The 16,343-nt window shown below is 35.0% G+C and overlaps 2 protein-coding genes across 3 annotated transcripts; one reads left to right on the forward strand and one right to left on the reverse strand.

Moving 5' to 3' along the window:
• The first annotated feature begins 1,350 nt into the window (after positions 1-1,350).
• LOC125808928 (heterogeneous nuclear ribonucleoprotein 1-like) lies at positions 1,351-5,284 on the forward strand. 2 transcript variants are annotated; one of them, XR_007441752.1, is made up of 3 exons: positions 1,351-1,680; positions 3,061-4,373; positions 4,901-5,284. XR_007441752.1 is itself a non-coding variant. In XM_049488603.1 (2 exons), the coding sequence occupies exons 1-2, from the start codon at positions 1,459-1,461 to the stop codon at positions 4,255-4,257; spliced, it is 1,419 nt and encodes a 472-aa protein (XP_049344560.1). In that variant the 5' UTR covers positions 1,351-1,458; the 3' UTR covers positions 4,258-4,544. The 2 variants fall into 2 exon arrangements, 1 of the variants encoding a protein (XP_049344560.1); XM_049488603.1 differs by lacking the exon at positions 4,901-5,284 and having other exon boundaries at positions 3,061-4,544.
• A 1,519-nt stretch (positions 5,285-6,803) lies between these two features.
• LOC125808926 (uncharacterized) lies at positions 6,804-15,619 on the reverse strand. Its single transcript, XM_049488601.1, has 24 exons — positions 15,406-15,619; positions 11,777-11,994; positions 11,469-11,574; positions 11,284-11,385; positions 11,144-11,203; positions 10,915-10,993; positions 10,592-10,739; positions 10,296-10,419; positions 10,040-10,220; positions 9,896-9,924; positions 9,618-9,766; positions 9,341-9,443; positions 9,138-9,233; positions 9,012-9,067; positions 8,804-8,927; positions 8,648-8,710; positions 8,512-8,571; positions 8,269-8,430; positions 8,104-8,177; positions 7,918-8,011; positions 7,698-7,834; positions 7,546-7,626; positions 7,336-7,441; positions 6,804-6,962 (listed from the first exon to the last, which is right to left on the reverse strand). The coding sequence occupies exons 1-24, from the start codon at positions 15,604-15,606 to the stop codon at positions 6,900-6,902; spliced, it is 2,616 nt and encodes an 871-aa protein (XP_049344558.1). The 5' UTR covers positions 15,607-15,619; the 3' UTR covers positions 6,804-6,899.
• Positions 15,620-16,343: the final 724 nt, after the last annotated feature.

The raw sequence follows: 16,343 nt of genomic DNA on the forward strand, positions 1-16,343 counted from the left end.
GATTTATAACTATTTTTTTTTTAAAAAAAAGTGGCTTGGTAAAGTGGTAATACAATTTCTAACTTTTGCCAAAAAATATTTCGAATGAAATTATACTAATATGCTATTGTTGTTAATATAGATTTTTTAAAATTTGTTCACGAAGGAGCACAAGTTTTTAAGGTAAAACTAGGAGATGAGATGTTAAATTAAGAAGAGAATGAAGAAGAATGATTATTCATAGTAGAATATATTAAGTTCTTAAAATAGAAATTTAGCAATTACTATTTATTAAATTGAAATATTGAGTAATAATATTGGGAAAATTACGCAGAGTAGCAAATTAAATATTTAACCTATATTAAGTACTATAGCTATAGTTTAAGAAAATTGCAATTCGCATATACAGTTTTCCTTATTCTTGTTATTCGCATGATCATATAATTCGCCTGATTTGTATAAATCCAGAATTTGTATAATTCGGTTCTTGATTGTATAAATTCAAAATTTTGTATAATATGCTCACCCTAGCTATTTGTACACGATTTATGAATAATTTATAATAAATTATCATGTTTGTATATTGGCAAGCGAAATATACAAACAAAGTTCTAAAAAATCCTAAATGTATAAATAAATAATTTGTATATCCTTACCTTATTTGTATATTCGGAAGCGAAATATACAAACCGCAGCCTCCATAGCAAACGAAATTATCACTATGAAGCATAATTATCAAAACTATAGCTATAGAGCCTTACTATGTCTATTATGTTTGCTATTTCTGAAATTTTCTCATAATATACGTGCAAGTTATGTTCAGGGCTGAGGTGAGGGCTGAATTATTGTCTGTCATTGATCTATCCGTCTGGAGATTTGAAAGAGAGTGATTTACCCTGCAACAAGGTACAAAATGTATCGTAAAATATTCAAATATAATTTCATAACATTTAATTTCGTTCAAGTAATTACGAATCTAACAAACTAAAATGATCTGCATCACAAATATTCATAGATCTCAATACATTAAATAAGTATTAGCCCGATAGTTGTCAAAAGCATAAGCTAGAAAACACAATACGTGCTCCTGCTACACCTTCGTAACAACAAATCCTCCTTCTGATACTCCCATTCACTTGAGGAGGAATAACATATTCAGTATAATCTCACAAATAGAATTTGAACATACTGAAATTATTTAATTATGATAAATTAATACAATTTGACTTCTTTTTTTTTAACCCATGTAAAAAGGCCAACAAAATCTAAGCGTAAAATAGTGACGTTAAAGAAAAAAAAATATCTTACAACTCATAAAAAAAAACACCAAATTTATAACATTAAATCTGGACCGTTGATTTCTCATACGCTACGCATAGTCTCTCTTCTTCACTTTTTGTAACCCTTATTTTCTGTCTCTGATTTTTTTTTTTTTCTCCAAGTCGGCGCTTCTCTCTTCAATTCCTCAGAGAAAACCCAATGGATTCAGATCAAGGAAAGCTTTTTATTGGTGGGATTTCATGGGAAACAACTGAGGAGAAGCTTAAGGAGTATTTTCAAGGATATGGAGATGTTTTGCAGACAGTTGTTATGAGGGATAAGATTTCTGGGAAGCCAAGAGGATTTGGGTTTGTTGTTTTTGCAGATCCTAATGTTCTTGATAGGGTTCTTCAAGATGAACATGTTATTGATGGCCGTACGGTGAGATTTGGTTCTTAGATTTGTTGAAGTTTATGTTTTGTTTTGTGGGGTGTTTCATTAATTTGGGTTCTGGGTAAGTGTGTTTTTATTGGATTATTGTTATTTGAGATTATTTGGTTGTGGGTTATTGTTTTAAGCTTGATTGGGTTGTTAAAGATGAAGTTTTTATTGATGGGCGTGTATGGTAAGATTTTTCTTAAGAGGTATTAATGTTTTAGCTGCGTTTTGTGGTAAAGTTGTCTACTTTTGTTTGTGGGTGGTGTGTATTTACTTGATTTGGTTTTAGAGATGATGTGTTTTTAGTGTTTTAGTTTAGGGTTGATTTTGCTGAACTTGCGCTCAGTTTCCTTTGGAAACAGCCTCTCTACCTCCACGAAGTAGATGTAAGGTCTGTGATTTCACTGAGTATGATGTTGTTGTTGTTGTTAGTTTAGGGTTGAATTTTTGCTGCATTTGAGCTGAGGGTGCTTTGGAAACAGCCTCTTTGCTTCCACAAAGTAGGTGTAAGGTCTGTGATTTCACTGGATATGTTGTTATTGTTAGTTTAGGGTTGATTTTGGTGCTTCAAGATTAGATATTTCATTGATGAAGTGAGATTTTCGTCGGAATTTTTATGCTTTGTTATGGCTTTCTCCCTAATTTGTTTTGTTGGTGCTCTGTAATTCCTTGACTTTTGGTGCTGGAGTTGTTGTGTTGAGTCTTAGTTTATGCTCGGATTGAAGATAGATGATGTCATATATGGCTGTATGTTGAGGTTTTTCTGCTTCATTTGTGGATTTTCTCTGTAGTTTAGCTTCTTGGAATTGTGTGTATCCTTGTTTTTCTGTTGAGGCATGGGGTTAACCTATATTTTTTTTGTCTTGTATTCTTGCTAGTAGCTTAAATTTGTTGCTGTCTGAACTTTTCACTTTTTTGTCAGCTATAATTTTAGCATGCTCTATGTTTTGCATTTGTGCTGATATGTTATGAGTGTGCATCTGTTCTCTGTCCCTTTTTTCTCCTTGATTTTCCATTGCACCGACTACTTCTGCTGTAGATATGCTCTTTTACTTTGTTTGATGGCATTTCAACTCCTCAAGTGACTTTTACCTATGTAGATATGTACTTTCCTTTCAATTTTTTTGAGGAAGATTCATGTTCCAATGCCTCTCAAGTCACTCATTGTCTGTTGATTGTATCAGATCTATTGTTACACACATTTTACTCACCCTATCAGGCATGAGGTTCTGTAGAGGTTTCCTATGTCGCAAATATGATTCGTATTGTATTATTTTAATTGATAACCTGATTGCTGTAAGATATTTCGTGGTGATCTTCTGGGAGGTGTTGTTGTTTCATGTATGCTTCTATTTTGGATTAGCTGACATATTTCTTGTTTAGGTTGATGCTAAGAGGGCCTTGTCGAGAGAGGAGCAGCAGGGCTCAAAATCTGGAAACACAAATAGTGCCAGAAATTTTGGAGGTGGTGGAAATACCAGGACCAAGAAAATTTTTGTTGGGGGATTGCCTCCCACTTTGACCGAGGAAGGATTCAGACAATATTTTGAAAGTTTTGGTAATGTCACTGATGTAGTAATTATGTATGACCAGCAGACCAACCGACCTCGTGGGTTTGGTTTCATCTCATTTGATTCCGAAGATGCAGTAGATAGAGTTTTACAGAAGTCCTTTCATGATCTGAATGGTAAACAGGTAGAAGTAAAGAAAGCTCTTCCTAAAGATGCTAATCCCGGTGCTGGTGGCCGTTCCATGGGCGGCGGAGGCGGTAGTGGTATGGGTGGTGGAAGTTATCAGGGGTATGGTGGATCAGGTAACAATCCCAGTTCTTATGACAGTAGAATGGATTCCAACAGGTACATGCAAACTCAAAATGCTGGAGCTGGCTATCCTTATGGTTCATCTGGGTATGGTACCCCAGGCTACGGCTATGGGCCATCCAACAATGGTATGGGCTATGGCAGTTATGGAAGTTATGGCGGAGCAAATCCGGGCTATGGGGGTGCCAATGCTGGCTATGGTGCTGCTGCAGTTGCTGCAGCCTATGGAAATCCAAATGCAGCCAGTGCTGGTTATGGAAGTGGTCCAGCAGGTGGACCAAGAAGCACATGGGGCTCTCAGGGTCCTTCTGGGTATGGGAATATGGGCTATGGTAATGCCCCTTGGGGTGCTGCAAATGCTGGTGGTGGTGGTGGTGGACCTGCTAGTGGAGGATCTGGTCAATCTCCAACTGGAACCGCAGGATATGGGAATCAAGGTTATGGTTATGGGGGTTATGCTGGTAATGAGGGTGCTTATGGAAATCAATCTGGTTATGGTGCTGTTGGACGTGCTAGTGGTGCTCCTAGTGGTAACTCACCTGTTGGAGGTGGTGCTGCAGGAGACATGCAATCAGGTGCTGGGGGTTACATGAACAGTGGCTATGCTGATGCAAGTGGAAACTCTAGCTATGGGAATTCAGCATGGAGATCTGATAACTCACAAAGTTCTGGTAATTATGGTGCCGCACCAAATGGTGGCCAAGTTGGATATGGTGGTGGATATGGAGGTGCCCCCAGTCGGCAAGCTCAGCAGCAGTGAATGAGATGCTTCGTGTTGTCTCGGACTTCATCTCTTTTACTGGAGAGTTTGCGTCACTTTTGCGTTTCACATGCAGAGTGCTGCTCTTGCGAGGTGTCACCTGCTAAATGAGACTGGTTGGATTGCTTGAATCCCTAGTAGTTTGCAGTATTTATTTCTAGTTTATAATAACTAGTATTGTCGCTAGTACTACCTATTTCGTGTTATTGTTGTTAAGTGCAGTCTTAATCTCGCTTGCTTATGATTATGTTTGTTAGTTAATGTGGTTCATTTGTTTTCATAGTCCAGATATATTGGCTTGTGTTAAACTTGCGTGAATTTACTTTTTGATTGAGCCATCAGTTGGGGAATTGGTATTTGAAGTGGATTTTAACCTGTCTTCTGAAGCAGGTGGATGGTTCGGTGCTATTATTTTAAGTGTCACATAAAAAGAAAATGTTAAATAAGAAGAATAGAACACTTTCTATTTTTCTTTGCGTGATGTAGTTGGACCATGAGATTTGGTGGTGCTACTTACTCATAGGAGAGCAGTTGTAGCAGACATGGTAGATCAGTACGTAATGGATAGCGATAATGTTAGCGGTAGTTGAATTTTGAGAATGGCATAATCATTTCCCCCTGTATTTGACCTTGTGTTGTACAGGAGGAGAGGCCTGAGTACTGAATGTGATGAACAGCCCACTCGGAGATAAATACGACCTGGGTGCTGGAGATGTTTAGTAAAGAAAGGTATCTTACTATGGATTGGCTTGTTTGATGGGGTATTGTCCTGAAAGTTGTCATGGTGAAGCAGACCAAGGCCAAGCAGGCGCTGCTGAGTTGTATTTTGTGCAGGGTCGAGACTAAGAGCCATCCACTTGGTATATGTTGCATCCAACTGCTGTTGAGTGTCGATTGGTTCTTTTGAAACTGGAAACTTAGACTTTTAGTGTCTCAATAATTTAATTAGGTACTTTGACAATTTAACTTGCAGAATTTCTTCTTTAGGTTTGAAACAGTTTTTTCAATGCAATGGATTCTTTTCTCAGGACGGTTGTTAGAAATTAACATGGTTTAGTAGGTCACTGGTGTAAAGATGATTTGGCTTACCAGTCTGCCATGTTTCTCGTGTTTATACATCATCTTATATCAGTAGGATAACTTAGTAGTTTGTGCCTTCTTTAGAATTAGATTTTCGTTGTTTGTAGTTAGTCGAGCCTTTTATGATGGAAAGTCACATCATTCGTGTATAAGATGATTCGACTATATCATCTACAACGCTCTCACACGTGTTATTTTTATATCAGTAGGTTAACTTATTAGTATACTGCCTGTCATCAAAGTAGAATCCAGCTGTGCATTAAGTTTCTTAGTAAATACTGCAGATGTCTTTGTGTTAGTAGAGTATATCCCTTTTTGAAATCGTGTGGTAGCCTCTCCCTCCCGGTTTGGCCTCCAAAGGAACTAATTTCCTTTCTTCTTAGGTTGAGGTAAGTTCATGTTCCTATCTATGGTCTTTCCTTGTATAGATGGAAGTTTTAGATTGTACAGGGTGTCGTCCATCGCTTGTTTCATTCTAACTTTTCAAGGGGGCTTAGATGTTAATGTCTATGTACTTGTAACTAATCATCTTCTACTGTTGTTACCTTTCCCTCAACACCTGAATAACATGTCTTCTGGCTCCTTTGCTTTGTGAACCAAGTTGAGGCGGCCTTTGTGTATACATTTCTTTTGGTGAATGAGAAATCTATTTGGAGTAAACCCTGAAGCCTGAAACCTGGGGATGATGGGTCGCTGCTTTATCCTTCCCCACTTAAATATTGGATTTGGTTTGTTTGGCATAGAGCTCAAACAGTGTAGCTACACAAGTTGTAGTGTGATGATTTTGTTGCTCATGTACTTAATTTACCATTTGACTTGTCGCATGTTTGGAAAGCAGGAAAGAGGAGTGAGTAAACTCGAAAATGTTGGCTTCCCTGTTATTTTCCTTGGTTGGAAGAAGAGGAAGACTTCCCGTCGATTCTCCATTCCTTGCTGCAATTTCCTCATTTTGTTTTTGGGAGTTGAGGTGAAGATGAGGTGTGTTGGACAATAGAGTGGATACACTTAATATAGAACACTAAGTGGAATTTGTTTTCGCTACTTCCATTGGTGAAGTTACTAAATCATTTTCAAGGTATTTGTTTATTTAGAAAAATATTTTTCAATTTTTTTTATCTATCAAAATCAAAAGTGGTCGTGTTTATACCGTTGTATTGAATGATTTCGAAACTTGATAAGGAGCACATACAGTAATTTTCATGAGCAAATAATTTTCTTAAAGTTGTAATTACCAAATTTGGTATCTTAACAATGATAACATATAGCACATAGTAAGTTATTTGGAACGAGTATTGGAAATATTTTAATAAGCTATAACCAATTAAAACCACATAGAAAAATGATTTATAATCACTTTCCAAAAATACAGTATGGCTTGGTTAGTTTTTTTTTTGCAGTGTAAAGGAATCAAAATATTTTTGCATAAAGTAGGTCCTTATTATACAATAATCTATAAGAAAATCACCGCAACAAATCAAGAATAGGTACAAAACAATGAACTCAAAAAATTTATAAAAACAAGCCTACGATCAATCGTATAAAAAAAATAAACTCTAATAAGCTCAAGGCACACCATTGTAAGGATCACCAAATGCTGCAACATTGCCTGGCCTTGAGAATACAATCTATATATACAAAAAAAACAGAATGAGAACAAACAATTTTACATGTTGTAAGCATTTAGATAAAGTAGAAGGATGCTATGTTGTCCGGACTTTTCAAAAATATCAACAAGTGCCTGTCATATCCTATAAAGGTAGTGCATTTTTTAAGGATCTGACACGGTGCAACAACATTATTGGAGAGTTTGAGAAGGGAAACCATGTATTAAGGTGAAGATCAAGGTCCATTTATTTTTATTCTTAACTGCTTGCAAGTATCAATTGAGCAACATACACATTCACAAGGGGCGGAAGGGGTTCATCATCTACTGTATTTACATAAAAAAAAGACCATTGTACTTCGCATATAAGTATTTTCGAAGGTTTTTCACCATACCTGATAATCTCCTAACGTGCACGTTTTGAATCCAGCAGCACAGTAGTCAAAGTAGTACTCCCATGTCCTGATGAACTTATCGTCGAATCCCAAAGCATGAATTTGGCTAGTCACAAAGTTATTAAAGATAGTCTGTTACTTTAGAACAAGCTACAGAATGATTCATGAAGGAAACATGTTTAACACAATGTATGTTGTTGTTGTTGTTACCTTTGTTTTTCCAGGAAGTTTTTCCGCCAGCATCTCAGCGTTTGATAGTAATGGATTCCTATGTCTTCTAGGTGCTCGACACTGCATTTGTATCATTTGTCAAATGGACATACTATGCTTGTGTCAAATGACAACATGAACTCTTTGTTTACCATAGTCTAGATGCAGCAGACATGGCTGATGTTACTCGACTTAGTGCAGGTACGCATCCACCGGGGAATATATACTCTTTTATGAAGTCTGAGCTCTGTCTGTATTCGTCATACCTCTCATCTGGTATTGAAATGAACTAAGGAAAGCCAACGTTTGTGAAAAGAAGAGTGAAGGAAATTGAAGGGAAGACGCGAACAATGTGGAACGTATATTCATTACCTGCAGAACAAGAAGGCCATCTTCTGCTAGTGCAGATTCACAACAGGTAAAGAATTCCTCCATGAACTCATGACCAACAGCTTCTAACATCTCGCTGAAAATGATTATTAGTACAATTATATTACACTGGCTTGACTTGTAATAAAGTAATATGAAATTACATAATTTAGGTATGCAACGACTTACCATGATATAATCCTGTCATATCTAGACATATTTGGCAATTGACGATAGTCACATAGGAGAAATGTTATATGATCCTATGAATGCATTTCATTGAATATAGTCAGTACTGATCAAAATTCTCCTAACTTGGTTCCAATGTATCATCTGTTATTTGAAGTTATGTACCTGAAGGCCTGCTTGCTGAACTCTTAACTTTGCATACTTCAGTTGCTGCTCGGAGAGAGTTATACCAGTATATTTACATCCTGTTCGCTTAACAACTTCCACAGCTAAACTTCCCCAACCACATCCGATCTCTAAGATGTGATGTTCCTTCTTAACCTTTGCCTAAAAAGATCAGAATCAGAATCAAGTTTGGCTCGAACTTAATGTAGAAATGAGGGATTATTTACTATGTTGACAACTTACCTTTTTGATGAGAAGAGAAATCTTCCTCTCCTGTGCTACTTTCAGGTCTTCCTCTTCACTCTAGAACAATTACAAAAAAAAAGATCACCTTAAGAACAAGATTTAAAGAACAGAAAATGTATCTTTGACCTCTTACCTTAAATATTGCACATGAATATGTCATTGTCTCGTCTAGAAACAGAGAGAAGAGCTCATTACTCTGAAAAAAGCGATAAATATACTTATCAGCCTATGTAAGATGACAACGTTACAAGAAAACAGTAGAAAGTGACTAACTGTACAAGTTATTTACCAGGTCATAGTGACGAGAGATGTTCCTACGAGCCTGAGTCAGGGTGTTCTGATTTGAAACATGTCGAATGAAGTACTTTACAGATGACACTGCAGCTGTAAAAAGAAGTGGTGTCCACCATCCTCTGGAGATACAGGTAACGAAAAAAACTTTTAACGTGTCAACGGAAGTTGTAATGTTCTGATTACAGTTTCTGTTAACTATTTACCTTTTCTTACTAGACCTTGTGACAGATGCTTTCAAATCTCTGCTGTTAACAAAAATCTGTAAAAGGATTCAGGATGCCAAGTACAAACAAAAAGCTATTGACATATAAATAGAGTCATTTTCTCACCATGAAAAGATTAAGAAGACCGTCGTTCTTATCAACAAAAGAGAAGTCACCATGAATAAATGCATCAGCAAGGCCTAAGTCACCTTGAGTTGCAACCTGTAAGTGATTAGTTTATGTCAAAGAATTTATTTATTCCTTCACATTTTTCTTCTTTAGTTGCTTGATGAATACGGGAGACGGAAAAAAAAACTAACTCTAGTTACCTTCCAGTAAAATTGTGGACTATGAACTCTAAGAGAAACTTTGAGAGTGCTTTTCTTCTCTGTTCCTTCAAATGTGAACATTGTACCTCCTTCTTCTAACAGGCTGAGCACAGAAAAATATTAGTCTAAAAACAACGTATGCATGATTCGTTTATGTAGTTAAGTATAAAAGAGCATGCTTTCTCATTAAAATAGTTTTTCTGAAACTGGATGGATGGAAATACCATGTTGTTAAGCCATTTTGGACTATACAAAATGAAACTGTTATATAACTCACATTAAGCATCCTGTCGCGATGAAACTCTTGAGAAATCTAGTAACGAGGAGGCGTGCTCCTGTTTCTGGCCAGGTAGGTACCATGTGTTTGGGATTTTTCAGGATACTAAAGTTTTTCTTAAGTAATCCTTGTGCAGCAATAGCACCTGCCTGAGAAGCAGCATAAAAAGCAGATTATTATCCACATATTGTATATTGTGTATTCGTGTTCATGGATTTCATTTCTCCTTCAAGTTGAAATGTGGTAAGCTTGTTGGAAGGATATATATATAGTACTACCTTTAGTCCATCCTCATGAAAGCCATAGCCTGAAAGTAGTATTGCAATTTAACATCAATGAGTGGTGAAAGAACAACGCGGCTATAAAATTCGTGCACTAAAGGAAGCAAAGATAAGAGAATCAGGACAATTTTATGAAAGTACCTTGATATGCTCCACAAAACCATATTCCTCTCTTGCCTTGGATTTGATAAAGCTCATATGAAGCTTTCGATGCAGCAACTGAGGGTACTGGATGACCGGTGGTCCACTTAAGCAACGTATGCTCTGGTGTGTGAGGAGGATTAAGAGTTACACAATAAGGCCTCTCTGTCTCACCAAGGTTCTGTTGGTTTACACATTCCAAAGATAAGAAGACTTCCTTATTGAAAACATTATAGAAAGGAAATGCGTCATATACCTGGAGTATATTGAGCCAATATGTCACGCATACTCTACTGTTCATGGTTCCAAGAAAATTCCATGAGCTCCACGCTGCTGAGTTGCGAGGCAGGAGAGTTTTGTCACAATGAAGGAAAATATCACTGTTGCAGAGGAATAGAAAATGAGTGTTCATGTTGACATTATAAATTGTTGTAACACTATGGTTCTAAATACCAACTAACTTCATTCAAAACCAAGCAGCAACAGAAGAAGTTCAAAGAATTTGTCAAGAAGATGCATTCTCTTCAACATAATAATGAGCGCGCAAAGTACCTGTAAACATATTGGAAAGCACCCAATATTCTTGTTTCATCATATGTTGCCTCTTTGCCTAACATCCTCAGAGTATCTGGTGCATGTGCAGCCATTATGCATCCATCGTATATGTCTTTGGAACCATCGGTGCAAGCTACAGTACAACCTACACCCGCTATCTCTTACAGTTAGAACTTAGAATCACGACTAGTTTCTACCTATCGGAAGATTTTTCTACACCAAATGAATTGTATGGACATATGGACAGGAAACTCTCACATAAATACATAAACAGACATGGAGAACATAGAGGGATTCAAAATGCTAAAACAAAACCGGACCTTCTTCATTCGTAGATACAGAATTTACTTCACAGCCAGTCCTTACTTGACATCCTCTCTTCTCCAACTCATCCTTAACCTGCTTTGTATACCATTCAACTAACTCAGAAGGATGATATAATCTTAACAAATCATTCAAGAAACCGAAAATTGTTACTTGCTTGAAGTTCTTATTGTATGAAATCAGTAAGTTTTTTTGTATGGTATTTAAAAAGAATAAAAATACCACCTTGTTTACATATGTATGTGATCTCCATCTAACAGTGAGCCATTGAGGGCGACCAAAGAGCTGTAAAGAAAGAACGAAACCATTTGGCTATAAGATATACAGAAAACGTGCTCGTTAAACAGTTTGTATGAGAATTCTACCTGAAGAAGATGGTGGTTGCGACAAAATGAAAGGATGGAGTAAGCAGAAAAGCCCATTACTCCATCTGAGGGGCAGGACCATATAGAAGCACATATTGGAACCTGTGAAACATATGTGTGAATTGCTTGTAGAAAGATTAGTACTTTGAATGAACAAGAGTTCCTATACAGAACAGCAGCCTCACCAGATAAGCTTTCTGAAATAATTCAGAATATCCATGTGATTGAATAAAATGTCCTAATGTCTCGTTACGATCAATATCAGGATTGTTATCAAGTTCCTCAAGGTAACTGCATTGCAGCAGTAGATGAATAAGTCTTTCCTACAGAAACTGTGCTAAACAGAATGATTTAGTCGATTTCCATCGAAAGCTGCATGATCTTCAAATGAACAAAGAAGACTGTTTTTGTGGTCTAATGAGATGAGTAAATCAACAATGGCTCAAACAACATGAACTGGAATTGATTGCTGATAAGAATCAGTTATCGGTACCTTATGACATCCTGCTTGAACCTGATAATTTCTCTGATCATTTGCCAGAAATATGGATTCAAGACATTCTTTTTCTGTGCAAACAGACCAGAGATTCCATTCCGGCTACCCCATTCGCAACCATGACCTTTGTCTAAGCTCACTGAAAATGACATATCGGAGATCTCCATATCGACACCAAGACTCTCGAAAAATTCCATCATGTTTGGATAAGTTACCTGTCAAATACACCATTTCAGACATATACTAGTGTTCAAACCATATGGAGTTCAAAACATCTCTAGCTATGAACATGAAATCTGTTAAGAAAATGATCGGTGAGTATTGTTCAAGACCATATGTCCGTAACCAAAGTGAGATACTAACACTTAGGACTGAAAATTTGGAACGTGGTTAACATAACATAGGGGCTAAGCTAAATATTGAATAAACCAATATGAAGGATGTATCTTAAGAAAATGGACGTAGGGCCTAACCCAACCGTAGAGTAGATCAATGTGGCACTTTTATAAAATCCAAATTGAGTTTAATGTTGATGATAATACATTTCTTATCTTTCTTCTCAGACACATGACTATGCATTAGAACCTACCTAAAAAAGTTAGAAAAGGAAAGTTTGAGAGATAGAGCATCGCTCGTGACGGAGGACAGGACTTCTAGGCTAATAAGCTTCTAAAGATGAGGTGCAGATGACACCTTAAGAAAATCTCACATCGTATTGGAAGAGGAAAGTGAAGAGTTCTATAAGCATAACTCAAATTCATATGGTACACACTTTTGGGTCAATGATAGTGTAGCCCAAGGGACGAATATGTGAGGCCTGTTGGGCAAAAACACATGACATATGATTCCCACATCGGAATGAGGAAGAAAAGTGAATGCATTTTATAAGATATATAGTTCAAGTTCACATAGTAATCGAGCTTTTGAGCTCGATGATGAAGTAGTCCAAGGAACAAATATGTGAGGCCGGTTGGTCCAAAGTCAACAAAATGTGTCATGGACTTGAACTGTGACAAATAGTTATATAAACTTGTGAATTTGAATATGCAATGAGATTTTCGAATGCTATATAAAATAATACATTCATTTTAAAATAGACAAATAAAAAAAATACTGTCACAAAAAATGACACCAAGAGGACACTTTTGGTGTTCACACATATTAAACTTAGGTGCAATTTTTTTTATTTTTTCTTCAAATTTTGTGTCCAATCAAATACGACTAAATCGGGACATACCGTCCGACAAGAATTCAATATTGGGCCTAAATTCACTGTAGGACCACATAACGATGGGTCTGTTTCTTCTCCTGTACCTTTCAATATATGATAAAATAGATTTTTAAGACTAAAAATGTCAATTTTCAATTCTATTAAAGAATAAAAATGTAGTAATTTTCAATTCTATTAAAGAAAAAAAATTGTTTTTATAAAGTATGAACATGATAGCATTGTCGTATGTTTATAAATTGATTTGGTTAATGTTCGTTTGGAATCTTTTATTTGTTTGTTTAGGTAAACACGTCCAAAATTAACTTTTATTCTCAACTATATAAACGACAATTACAAAAATGTAACGTGTAGGAATTAATCAAAATAATTTTCCCCTTTTAAATAGAGTTAAAACTTAAAAAAAAAAACCCTAAATTATTTACGTTTAAATTGTTGTTGTTACCTCCCGAACTACTTTCTCCGTTTCATTTTACTTGACGTTTATATCGATAATAGATGTTTAATTTTACTTATTCATTTTTAGTAAATTCTTAAGAGCTGGTTTGGTACGAGAAATAAGGGATAACTAATTTTGGGATGAGTTTATCCTATGTTTGATTGGGATAAAATCATGAGATGACTTATCGAGATTAGTTATCCTGAGATTAGTAGTGCTATTTTTATCCGATATTAAAGATGGAATGACAATCCTGAAATAACTTGTTCCCCAACCAAACCCACCCTTAAAAGAGTTGATGGGAACCATGCAATGCCTTTATTGGATTTTATATTTTGAAATTTTTACGCTACATAACGGCCTAGCAAAACTCACCAACAAAAAATAACTATATATAGTCCTTATTTTTAACTATTTTATCTAGTGTATATAGTGCATAAATAATAAATAATCATTGTATAATTAAAGAGCTATGTTGGTGTGAGATTTTATTTTTATATGTGGTTTTATTATGTTTTATATGAGTCGAAGGTTTATTAGAAATAATATTTCTATCTTCACAAGATAAAAGATAAAGTCAATGAGTAATCAAAATAAAAGAGCTCGGATTGAATTGACATATTGCTAAATCTTGGTGATTTTCTTTAGCTAATGAATGATATATTCGCTTTAAAATTGCTCATCCTGCCCACCCTTGAATATATGCTTCAACGAGAATCAAACCATATAGTCATAAAATATATTTGAGATAAAAAAACATACGTTCTTTTTTTTCCTAGAAAATATAAATACGTAATTCACACTCTTAATTATCAAATTTTACTTATAAGATTACACTGATCGACTAATAATGTTGTAATATTCATTTAAATTTTGGTGGGAGACAATGACAAAGTATCTTCATGGAAAGATAAGACAAATGTCCCTCTCACATCTCAATTTTAACATCTATGAACGATACACAGTGAAACACGTTATACGTTTTGAACCCACAAGAAATAAATATTCTTATTATAATACTATATCACATGATATTTCTTTCATTATTTGTAAAATTTTATTACAAAAACCCCTTTAAAATTGTTGATCAGCTTCATCATTTTATCTCTAATTGTTCGTTTGATTGTGAATAAGTTATCTTGAAATAATTAATTTCGAAATAAGTTACTTTATCATGTATATAAAATATTACGTTAATATCTCCAATCAAATATAGAATAAAATAATCCTATATTTTATTGTAAAATAATTATACCTTATACATCACGTCAAACTCATTTTAAATACTGACTTATATCTCTGACTAGTTTTCTCTATTTGATAATAAAAGTCTTTATCTTTCTTGTCTCCTTCGTACATAAACAGAAAAAAATCACCTTTTACACAAGCTATACAAGTGGAAAAACAATATATACTTTCCTCATTTTAATTTATTTGTTTGATTTTAAATTAATCTCTTAAATTTTGTAGTCTTAAACTAAAAATACGTAAATTATACTAAAATGTCTTTATAACTTTGTAGTTTTAAATATCTCATGTGAAAAATTAGATTTAAAAAGTTGTCAAAAAAGATTTTTTTTTAAAAACAGACTAATTAGAAAATAGAACAAACAAACGAATGAAAAAACTAACTTATGAGTGTTTTTTATTTAACTCTAATTTTTCCATATTTGTTTGGTCAAAATCTTTATTTTTGGAAAATAATTTATTTTTTAAAAAAATAACGAAAATAACTTTCCTAGTGAAATCTTTTTTCCATCCTACCTCCACCACCCCGAATCCCCAGTCTTTAGCCCATCCCATCTCCTATAGTGTTTTACTAAATTACATATCAATAATTTTAAAATGACCTTTCTTAATTTACTTATCAAATATTCGAAAGTAAGTAACTACGTAATTATCGGAAAAAATATTTCTTTTCGTACCAAACACAACCATGAAAATTACATATGTACTTACCCGATTGAAGACCATAAATCCAAGGTCAAGATCAACGCCGTTAACGGTAACGGTCTTAGCATGGCCGCCGATATAATTTTCCTTGTCGTAAATTACAACTTTAACCCCAGATTTTGCTAATTCATATGCAGAAACCAATCCACTTATCCCTGCCCCTACCACTGCTACTTTCATTTTTATAACTGCAATAACAATAATCATCAAATTAAAAAAATTAATACTCTTCATTTTATATGACGATATTGTGTAATACAACCATAAACTCATGTTACACATGACATCTCATATAAGGGGTCGATTTCTCAGATGACTTTCTGAGATAATAACTGTTAGTTGAATGATTATCAATAGTCGTCGTCATTATAAGTGGAAAAAAAATGTAGAATGCATAGCCATTGTGTGAAAGTGAAAATGAACTTACCTTAATGATTGAAGTTGAAGCAAAGAAGAAAATGCAGGAAGAAAAAAAAGCACAAAATTAAGCAGTGAGGATTGGTTGGCTCAGTACAAAAGGACACAGAACCTAGTGGAAAAAAAAAGAGAGTGGGCAGTGGGCACTATTATGTCTTAATATACATATATATATAAAAGATAAGGTCTTCTGTTGACTCATAAAAAGAAGAAGTTATCTAGTGTACAATATAACACACGTTTTGAGTAATTTAGATTCACGTTATATAGACTAATTATAAGTGAGAAGGTTCTCTATGGGGTCGTGGACAGGCAGTAGCGGACTCAAAATTATTATTAAGGGGTGTTAATAGTTGTAAAAAATTTAAGTACGAGGCTTGTATGACTAGAACCTACAACCTCAAGGAGGTTTTACAGCACCTTAATCACTAGACTAAACATTTAACTTGTGTCAAGAGGTGTCAATGCTTATATATGTATTTACTAAACCAAAATTTGACCTCTATATACAATGTAATTTTCTGACG

This window comes from Solanum verrucosum, unplaced genomic scaffold (assembly GCF_900185275.1).
Source record: "Solanum verrucosum unplaced genomic scaffold, falcon-dt-bn FXZP01000218.1, whole genome shotgun sequence".
Lineage (NCBI taxonomy): Eukaryota > Viridiplantae > Streptophyta > Magnoliopsida > Solanales > Solanaceae > Solanum > Solanum verrucosum.

What these genes read in the sequence shown, in the direction of transcription:
- LOC125808928 (XM_049488603.1), top strand. Translation starts at nt 1,459, where the DNA reads ATGGATTCAGATCAAGGAAAGCTTTTTATTGGTGGGATTTCATGGGAA. An exon ending in ATGTTATTGATGGCCGTACG is followed by an intron (nt 1,681 to 3,060) that starts GTGAGATTTGGT and finishes TTTCTTGTTTAG; the next exon opens with GTTGATGCTAAGAGGGCCTT.
- LOC125808926 (XM_049488601.1), bottom strand. Translation starts at nt 15,606, where the DNA reads ATGATTATTGTTATTGCAGTTATAAAAATGAAAGTAGCAGTGGTAGGG. An exon ending in TATTTCAGAAAGCTTATCTG is followed by an intron (nt 11,386 to 11,468) that starts GTGAGGCTGCTG and finishes TATGTTTCACAG; the next exon opens with GTTCCAATATGTGCTTCTAT. An exon ending in GCTTTCCAATATGTTTACAG is followed by an intron (nt 10,420 to 10,591) that starts GTACTTTGCGCG and finishes CCTCTGCAACAG; the next exon opens with TGATATTTTCCTTCATTGTG.